The sequence below is a fragment of the Halichoerus grypus genome, chromosome 9 (assembly GCF_964656455.1).
Source record: "Halichoerus grypus chromosome 9, mHalGry1.hap1.1, whole genome shotgun sequence".
Classification (NCBI taxonomy): Eukaryota; Metazoa; Chordata; class Mammalia; order Carnivora; family Phocidae; genus Halichoerus; species Halichoerus grypus.
The window spans coordinates 48,720,618-48,734,173 of record NC_135720.1 but is presented as its reverse complement, the minus strand read 5'-3'; the positions used below and the strand labels follow the sequence as shown (position 1 = coordinate 48,734,173).

Genomic DNA, 13,556 nt, shown 5'->3' with positions numbered 1-13,556 from the left:
TGTTCTTATCCTGCCTGCCATTCTGGCTTCTCTTCCTGTTCCATACAACCACAGTCTTGATTGATACCTGATCACTGCAAATTCTTCTCATATGAAGGCCAGGTAGCAATCAACCATGCTTGTCTAGACTACTGAGGCAATTTTCCAGACTACTGGTGTCCGTACCTTCAGAGTCTTCACTTGCCAATCCATCATCCCTACTGCAGAGGAATGTTTTCAAAATTTCAAATCTGATCAGTTCATTGTTCTACGTAAATACTTCCATGTTCTCCAGAGTCCACAGGATGAAGTCCACATGTTCCTGAGTGTGGTGGTCAAGGTTCCTCATGATCTGGCCTCTGAGAACTTCTTCAGCAGTATCCCCTGCTCCTTGCCTTGCAGCTAATCTTTACTAGGCCATGGTCAAAGGTTTTCTAGTTCTAAGAACACACTATGAATATCTCTTTGCTCTTGTGGTATTTTCTCTTGCTTGGAAGTACTTGATAAACTCCTAGTCATTTTTGAATACGTGGGTCAATACTCAACTTCTCTGAGAAGTGTTCCCTCATGTACCCCTAGTGAACAAGTTCATTATTTCTTCCTTAGAGTTCTCTCTTTAGCCTGTACCATGCCTCTCTTATTGAATGCTATGTTATAATTATTTTGTTTTATGTATCTGTTTTCCCTGCTAGACTGTGAACTGCTTGAGAGCAGGGTTTATGCTATATTATCATGTTCATTTCAGTATCCCTAGCAGCTAGCACAATCACTTATATACCAGGTAGTAAGTCATGCTTTCAGAATTGAAACATATTCTTATTTTTTACCCTACCTTTTTGTCAGGATCAGAGATGAGGCTCAGGTGATTTTGACGTATACAGGTGACCTACTTTTCTTCTAGTCCTAAACATCTCTTTGATCCATTGATAAACAGGGAGCTTTTGTTGTGGCTGAAGGAGTAGGGTGGAGACAGAGGAAATGGAGGAGATGGAGAAGTGGAGGGGATGGTGCAGCACCTCCTGAACCAGCCCTTGGAGACTGGGCTCTGTGACTTGGGGCTCTGCACTGCAACTTCAAGGTCCAGTTGGCAAGAGGCAGCCCTGAGATCGAGAGAGGGCCACCACCTCCACTTTTGCTTGTAGCCTAGTACCACTCTGACTTTGAGCATGGTGGCTTGGGATTGTGGGACAGTGGAATCTTGACATAGTCTTTGGCTTTTTCTTACAGTCATGATCAGCAGTGGTGGAAGTGAGGTCATTTTGAGCAGTGGCTATTTGTGAATACAAATGCATGGACATCCTTTGGGGGTTCCCAGAAGTAAGAGGGTAGAAAAGGGCTGTAGAATTTTCCAAAAAGAGGCTAGGAGACTTGGTTATAAAGGTTGGGACAAAAACTGGTCACTTTAGGTTAATGTGAACTGTGAGATTTGGGTCTCATGAGATTTGTGTGACAATTTGCAAGCAGGTATTTTCAAGTTCAAGAGGCAACATTACTGTGATTTAAAAAAAAAAAATCACTGTGGGAACCTGCAGTGAAATCCTTCACTCTATTTAAAGGCAAATATTAGTTACTTATGTGGTAGAAGACTTTCGAAGGCAACCCTTTTCTTACATCTTTCTAAGAATTAATCACGGACTTTTCTAGACTAAAGGATTGAAGTATGCTTGAGAAGTCATTAAGACAAGTTCTGGGCATTTGTTTCAAAATGTTTTAGCAGGTTCTTACACCATCTGGACTGCTGTCATAGTTAGAAGGACTTTATTTTCAATAAGAGTCAGTGGAAACAGCTGAAAGTTTCAAGAACTTTATCATCAACCTCCTGCTTTGGTGGTCTGTTCCTGGTCCCCAGGAGCCTTTTCTATTGTGATGTCACTTTTAAGCTCAGGCTATTTTCTCCCTATGAAAGTCTGCATTTAAGTTACACTGGAAATGGAAAAATTGTACAACAAAAGGATCAGTAACTCTGTGTCTGAGCAGTGAGAAGAACTAATCTTGGGGAAAATATTTTCTCAAGAATTGAGACATTTTGGGCAAATTCCAACCATGATACCGAAATGAAAAAACAATGAGTTTTTCGCAGATTTCTTTCCTGGTATTTCCTTTGAAACTTAAGAGATCTCACTGCTTTCTACATATGCTTGTGGTTGGATTAATATGCACCACCGCATGGGAATGGAGGACACAATTTTCATACACATTTCAAAGTAGTTGAATCTTCCAAAGATCCAATTAGAATAATTCATGTTTTTAGAAGCATAATCTCTTAAAAGTTTAAGAGGTACAAGGTCAAAAGAGATTATCAGAGTTATTTTAACCTTTATTTTTGTAAAAAATAAGAACTGTTTTGGAAAAGAACTTCAATAGTTTATAATGTCAAACACCAGCGTCTGAAAGTAGAAATTCCAGAGTACTCTGGTCAGTACTGGTAGAACATAAGCAGGGGGAAAAATGTGTCAAACATTTTAATATGTAAAATATGGCACCTTGTAACTTAGTTATATTTTTCTTTATTAGTACAGATGATGGATATTTTTCCGTTAGGCTCCTGGGGAGTGTATTTAATAGTCTTTCATGCTGACTCTGCTCCTGTTTTAATGTTTTTCTTGTTAATTTGTGAGAGCTTTTACAAGCCATATTTTCCTCAGTATTTTTCTTAGTCTAGTCGACTTTTTCATTTATTTAGTTGTTTTACTGGGTATTTGAAATTTTATCTTGTCAAATCTATTACCTCTTTTTATTATAATTCTTCATGCTATATTTAAGAGTACTGTTATTTCCTTTCAAGGCTTAACAATTATTTAGTTCTGCTTTCTTATGGATTTGAGATTTAAACTCAAGTCTTAATCTGTCTAGAATTTCTTTTAGTATATGGTATAAAGTGAAATTTGAAAGTGATATTTTTTTTTCCTGTCAACCTACAAAATTGTTTTCTCAGCATGGTTCTTTCTTTTTATTATTTAAGGCAACCTTTAGCAAACATTTAAATTTTATATTCTATGTAATAAAGTTTATTTCTGGGCTCTCTACAGCTCTTAGTCATAAAATGTTATGGCAAACAGCTGACCAACTCTCCTAACTGAAACCTATATCAACCATATTAACCAGCAGCAGATACCATGAAAGTTCTCCATAAACATAGTTTTCCAAGGAAAGCAATCAAAACGGGAAGAGACTGTAGAGACCAAGTATATTAACTTTCTCCACAGATCTTCCCTTGATTTATTTTAAGGCACATGGGTGACTGCATTTTTCCTGCACTGTGTTAAGCCTCAATCGTTTGTGACTAGCCAGGCTCACCATAGCTAAATCCTTTCTCTGAAGGCAGTCCCAGAAACTGAATACATACCTTTTCAGCTAATTCTTCCATGTCAGACAGAAAGCTTTTCATTGTGTTCTCAGCATTGTTGATTTGTATCTTTCTTAGGACATACTGGTTTTCTCTTTCTGACAATTTTGTCTGTGGAAAAAAAAAAGTTTTGAAAATAATCAGTAGATGTGCACACCAGGTTTTTAAAAACTATACATAAAGGGGGGGGGTGGAGCAAGATGGCGGAGGAGTAGGAGACCTGGATTTCGTCTGGTCCCAGGAATTCAGCTGGATAGGGATCAAACCATTGTGAACACCTACGAACTCAACAGAAGATCGAAGAAAAGAATAGCAACAACTCTCTGAACAGAAAAGCGACCACTTTCTGGAAGATAGGACATGCGGAGAAGTGAATCCGAGGCGATATTTGGGAGGATAGATGGCGGGGGAGGGGCCTGCATTGGCCGCTTCTGGCAAGTGATAGAGCCACGGAGCACAAAATCAGAACTTTTAGAAGTTGGCTCCGCTGAGGGATGTCGCTCCAGTTGCTAAGTGGGGGCTGGAACCCTAGTGGGACAGTGTGGTCTCAGGACCCTCGGGGTCACAGAAAGACCGGGGGTGCCTGAGTGCGGCAGAGCTCCCAGGGATCAGAGCGGGGAAGCCGGCTGCAGAGATGGAGCCGAGGAGCGGGCTCTCAGCTCGGGGTTGCCATAAATTGGGATCCGCGGCACAGTCGGGCCACTGCTCCTCCAGCAGGGACCCAACAAGCGGCAGATCCAGGGAGACTCCCCTTCCTCCCCCGGGAGGAGCGGCACGGGAGTGCAGCGCAGGGATCTGCTGGGTTTGGAGACTCCACACGGGGTTGGGTGCCAGAGATAGAAACACTCAGTTACAGGCCGGGTGAGCACGGAGTGCGGCCGGAGACCGGGGAGACGGGAGTGACTGACTCCGTTTCTCTGGGGGCTCACTGAGGAGTGGGGCCCCGAGTTCTCGGCTTCTCTGGGGCAGAGATTGGGAGGCCGCCATTTCACTCTCGGCCTCCAAAGCTGTATGGAGAGCTTGCAGGGAACAAAAGCTCCCGAGAGCAAACCCAAGCAGATTACTTAGCCCAGACCGGCAAGGGCGGGGCAATACCACCTCCCGTGAAGACATTTGGGAACCACGGCAACAGGCCCCTCCCCCGGAAGATCAGCAAGAACAGCCAGCCAAGACCAAGTTTACGGATCAATGAAAATGGCCGATCTCCGGTGCTAGGGGAATACTGCACATAGAATTCATGGCTTTTTTACCATGATTCTTTAGTCCTTCAAAGTTAATTTTTCTTTAACCGTCTTTTTTTTTTTTTAATTTTTCTTTTTCCCTTTTTCAACCAACATCTTATCAATCCCTTTTTTAAAAAACATTTTTATTTTTCATTTTTAGAGTCATATTCTATCCCTTCATAGTAATTACCCTTATTTTTGGCATATATATATAAGTTGTTCTCGCTTTAAAATTTTGAGATACAGTTTCTTCTAACAGATCAAAATATACCTTAAATCTCTAGTGTATGGCTTTGTTCTAGTCTCCTGCCTGATCACATTCTCTCCCTTTCTTTTTCTTTTTTTTTTTAAAATCCTCTTCTTTCTTTTTTCAACCAACTTCTTATCTTATCAATTCCTTTTATAAAATTTTTATAATTTTCATCTTTACAGTCATATTCCATCCCTTCATCGTATTAACCCTTATTTTTGTACATATATAAGTTTTTCTTTCTTTAAAATTTTGGGAGGCATTTTTTTCTAACAGACCAAAATACACCCAAAATCTAGTGTGTGGCACTGATCTATGCACCAGGCTGATCATATTTGATCATATTCTGTTTTTTTGTTTTGTTGTGTTCTTGTTTGTTTTTATCTTTATCTTTTTCTTTTTTTTTCTTTTTCTTTTTTCTTTCTTTCCCTTTCTTTTCCCCCGGTTTCAGGTCTTTTCTGATTTGTTTAGAGTATATTTTCTGGGGACGTTGTTACCCTGTTAGCATTTTGTTCTCTCATTCATCTATTCTCCTCTGGACAAAATGACAAGACAGAAAAAGTCACCTCAACAACAACAAAAAAGAGGCAGTACTGACTGCCAGGGACCTACTCAATATGGACATTAGTACAATGTCAGAACTAGAGTTCAGAATGATGATTTTAAAGATACTAGCTGGGCTTGAAAAAAGCATGGAAATTATTAGAGAAACCCTTTCTGGAGAAATAAAAGAATTAAAATCTAACCAAGTCGAAATCAAAAAGGCTACTAATGAGGTGTAATAAAAAATGGGGGCACTAACTGCTAGGATAAATGAGGCAGAAGAGAGAATTTGTGATATAGAAGACCAAATGATGGAAAATAAAGGAGCTGAGAAAAAGAGAGATAAACAACTACTGGATCACAAGGGCAGAATTCGAGAGATAAGTGATACCATAAGATGAAACAACATTAGAATAATTGGGATCCCAGAAGAAGAAGAAAGGGAGAGAGGGGCAGAAGGTATATTGGAGCAAATTATAGCAGAGAACTTCCCTAATTTGGGGAAGGAAACAGGCATCAAAATCCAGGAGGCACAGAGAACCCCTCTCAAAATCAATAAAAATAGGTCAACACCCTGACATCTAATAGTAAAACTACGAGTCTCAGAGACAAAGAGAAGATCTTGAAAGCAGCTTGGGAGAAGAGATATGTAACCTACAATGGTAGAAACATTAGATTGGCAACAGACCTATCCACAGAGACCTGGCAGGCCAGAAAGGACTGGCAGGATATATTCAGAGCACTAAATGAGAAAAATATGCAGCCAAGAATACTATATCCAGCTAGGCTGTCATTGAAAATTGAAGGAGAGATAAAAAGCTTCCAGGACAAACAAAAACTAAAGGAATTTGCAAACATGAAACCAGCCCTACAAGAAATCTTGAAAGGGGTCCTCTAAGCAAAGAAAGAGCCTAAAAGTAACATAGACCAGAAAGGAACACAGACAATATACAGTAACAGTCACCTTACAGGCAATACAATGGCACTAAATTCCTATCTTTCAATAGTTACCCTGAATGTAAATGGGCTAAATGCCCCAATCAAAAGACATAGGGTATCAGATTGGATAAAAAAACAAGACCCATTGATATGCTGTCTGCAAGAGACTCATTTTAGACCCAAAGACACCCCCAGATTGAAAGTGAGGGGATGGAAAACCATTTACCATGCTAATGGACACCAAAAGAAAGCTGGGGTGGCAATCCTTATATCAGACAAATTAGATTTTAAACCAAAGACTGTAATAAGAGATAAGGAAGGACCCTATATCCTACTTAAAGGGTCTATCCAACAAGAAGATCTAACAATTGTAAATATCTATGCCCCTAACATGGGAGCAGCCAATTATATTAGGCAATTAAAAACAAAAGCAAAGAAACACATCGACAACAATACAATAATAGTGGGGGACTTTAACACCCCCCTCACTGAAATGGACAGATCATCTAAGCAAAAGATCAACAAGGAAATAAAGACTTTAAATGACACACTGGATCAAATGGACTTCACAGATATATTCAGAACATTTCATCCCAAAGCAACAGGATACACATTCTTCCTGGAACATTCTCCAGAATAGATCACATCCTAGGTCACAAATCAGGTCTCAACAGGTACCAAAAGATTGGGATCATTCCCTGCATATTTTCAGACCACAATGCTTTGAAACTAGAACTCAATCACAAGAGGAAAGTCGGAAAGAACTCAAATACATGGAGGCTAAAGAGCATCCTACTGAAGAATGAATGGGTCAAGCAGGAAATTAAAGAAGAATTTAAAAAATTCATGGAAACCAATGAAAATGAAAACACAACTATTCAAAATCTTTGAGATGCAGCAAAGGCAGTCCTAAGAGGAAAGTATATAGCAATACAAGCCTTTCTCAAGAAACAAGAAAGGTCTCAAGTACACAACCTAACCCTACACCTAAAGGAGCTGGAGAAAGAACAGCAAATAAAGCCTAAACCCAGCAGGAGAAGAGAAATAATAAAGATCAGAGCAGAAATCAATGAAATAGAAACCAAAAGAACAGTAGAACAGATCAACGAAACTAGGACCTGGTTCTTTGAAAGAATTAACAAGATTGATAAACCCCTGGCCAGACTTATCAAAAAGAAAAGAGAAATGACCCAAATCAACAAAATCATGAATGAAAGAGGAGAGATCACAACCAACACCAAAGAAATACAAATAATTATAAGAACATATTATGAGCAACTCTATGCCAGCAAATTAGATAACCTGGAAGAAATGGGTGCATTCCTAGAGATGTATCAACTACCAAAACTGAACCAGGAAGAAATAGAAAACCCGAACAGACCTATAACCACTAAGGAAATTGAAGCAGTCATCAAAAATCTCCCAACAAACAAAAGCCCAGGGCCAGAGGGCTTCCCAGAGGAATTCTACCAAACATTTAAAGAAGAATTAATACCTACTCTTCTGAAACTGTTCCAAAAAATAGAAATGGAAGGAAAACTTCCAAACTCATTTTATGAGGCCACCATTACCTTGATCCCAAAACCAGACAAAGACCCCATCAAAAAGGAGAATTACAGACCAATATCCTTGATGAACATGGATGCAAAAATTCTCACCAAAATACTAGCCAATAGGATCCAACAGTACATTAAAAGGATTATTTACCATGACCAAGTGGGATTTATCCTTGGGCTGCAAGGTTGGTTCAACATCCGCAAATCAATCAACGTGATACAATACATTAACAAAAGAAAGAACAAGAATCATATGATCCTCTCAATAGATGCAGAAAAAGCATTTGACAAAGTACAGCATCCTTTCTTGATCAAAACTCTTCAGAGTATAGGCATAGAGGGTACATACCTCAATATCATAAAAGCCATCTATGAAAAACCCACAGTGAATATCATTCTCAATGGGGAAAAATTGAGAGCTTTCCCCCTAAGGTCAGGAACACGGCAGGGATGTCCACTATCACCACTGCTATTCAACATAGTATTGGAAGTCCTAGCCACATCAATCAGACAACAAAAAGAAATCAAAGGCATCCGAATCGGCAAAGAAGAAGTCAAACTCTCACACTTTGCAGATGATATGATACTTTATGTGGAAAACCCAAAAGACTCCACCCCAAAACTGCTAGAACTCATACAGGAATTCAGTAAAGTGGCAGGATATAAAATCAATGCACAGAAGTCAGTGGCATTCCTATACACCAACAACAAGTCAGAAGAAAGAGAAATTAAGGAGTCGATCCCATTTACAATTGCACCCAAAACCATAAGATACCTAGGAATAAATCTAACCAAAGAGGCAAAGGATCTGTACTCAGAAAACTATAAAATACTCGTGAAAGAAATTGAGGAAGACACAAAGAAATGGAAAAACGTTCCATGCTCCTGGATTGGAAGAACAAACATTGTGAAGATGTCAATGCTACCTAGAGCAATCTACACATTCAATGCAATCCCCATGAAAATACCATCCACTTTTTTCAAAGAAATGGAACAAATAATCCTAAAATTTGTATGGAACCAGAAAAGACCCTGAATAGCCAGAGGAATGTTGAAAAAGAAAAGCAAAGCTGGCGGCTTCACAATTCCAGACTTCCAGCTCTATTACAAAGCTGTCATCATCAAGACAGTATGGTACTGGCACAAAAACAGACACATAGATCAATGGAACAGAATAGAGAGCCCAGAAATGGACCCTCAACTCTATGGTCAACTAATCTTTGACAAAGCAGGAAAGAATGTCCAATGAACAAAAGACAGTCTCTTCAACAAATGGTGTTGGGAAAATTGGATAGCCACATGCAGAAGAATGAAACTGGACCATTTCCTTACACCACACAGAAAATGGACTCAAAATGGTTGAAAGACCTCAATGTGAGACAGGAGTCCATCAAAATCCTAACGGAGAACACAGGCAGCAACCTCTTCGACCTCAGCCACAGCAACTTCTTCCTAGAAACATCGCCAAAGGCAAGGGAAGCAAGGGCAAAAATGAACTATTGGGACTTCATCAAGATGAAAAGCTTTTGCACAAGAAAAGAAACAGTCAACAACACCAAAAGACAACCGACAGAATGGGAGAAGATATTTGCAAATGACATATCAGATAAAGGGCTAATATCCAAAATCTATAAAGAACTTCTTAAAGTCAACACCCAAAGAACAAATGATCTAATCAAGAAATGGGCAGAAGACATGAACAGACATTTTTCCAAAGAAGACATCCAAATGGCCAACAGACACATGAAAAAGTGCTCAACATTGTTTGGCATCAGGGAAATCCAAATCAAAACCTCAATGAGATACCACCTCACCCCAGTCAGAATGGCTAAAATTAACAAGTCAGGAAATGATGTTGGCGGGGATGCAGAGAAAGGGGAACCCTCCTACACTGTTGGTGGGAATGCAAGCTGGTGCAGCCACTCTGGAAAACAGTATGGAGTTTCCTCAAAAAGTTGAAAATAGACCTACCATATGATCCAGCAATTGCACTACTGGGTATTTACCCCAAAGATACAAATGTAAGAATCCGAAGGGGCACGTGCACCCTGATGTTTATAGCAGCAATGTCCACAATAGCCAAACTGTGGAAAGAGCCAAGATGTCCATCGACAGATGAATGGATAAAGAAGTGGTATATATATACAATGGAATATTATGTAGCCATCAAAAGGAATGAGATCTTGCCATTTGCAATGACATGGATGGAACTGGAGGGTGTTACGCTGAGCGAAATAAGTCAATCAGAGAAAGACATGTATCATATGATCTCACTGATATGAGGAATTCTTAATCTCAGGAAACAAACTGAGGGTTGCTGGAGTGGTGGGGGGTGGGAGGGATGGGGTTCCTGGGTGATAGACACTGGGGAGGGTATGTGCTATGATGAGCACTGAGAATTGTGCAAGACTGTTGAATCACAGATCTGTACCTCTGAAACAAATAATACAATATATGTTAAAAAAAAAAAAGAAGAAGATAGCAGGAGGGGAAGAATGAAGGGGGGGAATCGGAGGGGGAGACAAACCATGAGAGACGATGGACTCTGAAAAACAAACTGAGGGTTCTAGAGGGGAGCAGGGTGGGAGGATGGGTTGGCCTGGTGGCGGGTATTGGGGAGGGCACATTCTGCATGAATGAATCGTGGAACACTGGGTCAAAAACTAATGATGTAATGTATGGTGATTAACATAACAATAAAAAATTAAATTAAAAAAACCCCTATACATAAAGGGGAGCCTGGGTGGCTCAGTTGGTTAAGTGTCTGATTCTTGGTTTTGGCTCAGGTCGTGATCTCAGGGTCCTGAGATTGAGCCCTGCATGGGGCTCTGCATTCAGTGTGGAGTCTGCTTAAGACTCTCTCTCTCGCCCTCCCCCTGCATGCTCTCTCTCTCTCTCAAATAAACAAATAAATCTTTAAAAAATATATATACATACAACGCTCTCAGTATAAGAGGACTCAGAGTAGAATGTGAGCTTCTGTTACCAAAACCGTGGGGTCTGAAGGCTGCTGTAAGCTGGTATGAAGGTTGGGGTCTGCACAAGGGTTCCAACGGCCTTCAGGGCTGAAATTCTGCAAGCTCTGCTCATTGGGTTGTGCTCGGGTTGTGCTGGCCATGGAGAAAGGGCACATTTTTCTAATTTCACAAAAGCACCCTGTAGACTGGTCGGCCGCCCAGGGTGTCTGGCATTTACAATTTCAATTTCAAATTTGGCAGACCCTGGAGGAAATGATCAACCCACAAAGATCAATGTAATGTAAAATGTAATGTAAAATGGAGTTTGGAAATTTACTTTCTTTTTTTTTTGGAGAAGAAGAGCAATTCTCTTTATTTCAGACCATTTGGCATCTCTTTTCTGTTTTTGAGGAGTTTGGTCTCATGTAGCTTTACCTGGATTACTTTGAGTAAGCCTTTCAATCCTGACACTGACTTCCTGTCAGCTATAATTATACCTATCTTGAAGTTGTGCTGTTGAGGAAAGAGAGTTCAAGCAGCAAGAGGCCTGAGTCTGGGCGACTACTCTGGGAAGTAGTGCCTTCATGTGTCTAAACAGATGAGTGTGGATAAGAATGATTCCTAAGTTTGGGATAGAATGCTCACTAGGAATCCACCCAGCTCTATGATTTTGTGATTCTTGCTTTACTTTACATTTTGCATATTTGGCCAATTGCTGTGCATATCATTTATTTGCACCTCTAAAAAGTAGAGTAATGAGCACTTTCTAGGGTAGGTACTGTTGCAGCTGCCCTACATATATATCGCTTGCTGAATTCTCTCCACAACCCATGAGGTAGGTGCAATAATGATCCTCAATGCCAGTGGAAAAAACTGAAGAATGTGCAGGTCACATAACTAGTGAGTGTCAGAGCTGGGATCTGAATGCAATCGATCTGGTTTCAAAGTTAGTGCTCTTAACTATTATGTGAAATTGATAAAGTAAAAATCTGCTGGTATTAATTCCATTATCCTTTCAGTTAATTATTATTGTTTTAAAAAATATCTGTTGGTTGTGATGGAAGCCCATAATTTAGAGGGGAAAAAAATACCTCTTAAAGTTTAGATACAGCATGGGGCGCCTGGGTGGCTCAGTCGTTAAGCGTCTGCCTTCGGCTCAGGTCATGATCCCAGTGCCCTGGGATCGAGCCCCGTGTCGGGCTCCCTGCTCCGTGGGAAGCCTGCTTCTCCCTCTCCCACTCCCCTTGCTTGTGTTCCCTCTCTTGCTGTCTCTTTCTCTGTCAAATAAATAAAATCTTAAAAAAAAAACAACAGTTTAGATACAGCAGCACTGTTATAGTTTGTTTTTGACTGTTTATTAGATATTAACCACTAGACCTGTGAGGAGACACTGAGCATGTATGTCTGTGTGCTTCAGTGTGTGTGTGTGGGAAGATGAGAGAGACTGTGTCAGTAAGAAGGAAAGGTAAGGGTGCGAGAGAGAGTGAGCAGGAGAGAGGTTTCTAGAGAAACTCCTCAAAGCACTGCAAATTGAGGTTAAGGTAATGGTAAGTTCGTGGTAAGGACCTGAATAACCAATGCACATTTTTACCAAGGAAATAAGAGTGTTTTCCTTCCCTCAGTAGATTGGTACATAGATACTGCTTGTTTTAGTTGTTACATTCTCCACATTAATTTCTCTTATAGATGGCTGCTCTTGTTTTGGCCTGAAGCTCATGGTTACAATAAACTTTTTCTGATTTCCTAGTCTAACAACCCATCTGTAATACAGCCATGGGACTCAGATGACAGAAAGGACAGGAGTTCTAGGAGCAGTCCTGTAAGACCAGCATGAGATACAGCTAAAGGTACAACATGGCTGCCTACTTTGAGGAGGAAGATGGTGGAGTTGAGTTCATTCACGTGCCTCTGAGCAGCCGCACCGGATGAGACACTCAACAGACCAGATTTGCTGTCTTCAATCGAGAGGGCTGCTAATCGAAGGTCATCAATCAGATCCCAGATGCACTTATCACAGCCTGGAGGTAAAACGGACATGTTATTTCTTTAAAACTGAAAGTCAGCGGGGAAGCACGTGCTCTAGTAGATCATTATGTGTACTTCCTTGGTTAATATTATTTTTATGTTTGTTTCCTGAGGAACTGTTCTGGGTCACAGAACCAGTCCTTACACTCAAAGCACACTAGAGTCTAAGATGACTCAAACTGTACATCGGGCGCTATCCCCACTTCAAACATAACAAAACGAACAAGGCGTGCAACAGGGCAAGTAGGCTGATGTGGACACCAATCGCTGAACTGAGAAAGGAAGGAAGCATAAAAGGGTAAGCCATTTGCACAGTGGGTGGGGGAGGAGAAGCACGCTCTCCACTTTTCCTTAGTGGTGGGACAACCCTCTGGGATGGCTCTCTTCATGTCAGGCTTTTGCTTAGTGCCCACTGGCGAAACTGTTTGGTAGGCACCCCCTCTTTCCTATTCCTATCCCAGGGGTGGCTCAGCGCCTCCGCATGGCCTGACCTCCTGTCTGGATGAACACTTCGGCCAGAAGGGGGTCTGTACAATGTCACTGTGAATATCTGCTCAGTCTGGGCATATGGTGAAGTAGGTCGTAGTTTCTCCCCGCTCCTTGCATTTCACATGTGAGTTCCGCTTACCGCTGTCCTCCCCCTCACCCCCCCCACCCCCCTGCTGCTCCTGGGGGGCCCAGTGCCCACTTGCGGCATACTCAGAAGGACAGCAGTCCGTGCTTTGAAGCCGGTCTTGA

General features: G+C 41.0%; 1 protein-coding gene across 3 annotated transcripts in view; it reads right to left on the bottom strand.

Moving 5' to 3' along the window:
* The window catches only part of LAMA4 (laminin subunit alpha 4), a 153,046-nt gene that overhangs the window by 69,105 nt on the left and 70,385 nt on the right, over nt 1-13,556 (bottom strand). For 2 of the 3 annotated variants that reach the window (XM_078054852.1, XM_078054850.1), the window contains 2 exons: nt 12,660-12,811; nt 3,326-3,436 (listed from right to left, as the gene is read on the bottom strand). In XM_078054852.1, coding sequence (XP_077910978.1) covers nt 3,326-3,436; nt 12,660-12,811 — 263 coding nt within the window. Of the gene's footprint in view, nt 1-3,325; nt 3,437-12,659; nt 12,818-13,556 lie in introns of all 3 variants that reach the window. The other variant, XM_078054851.1, reaches the window with a different exon arrangement.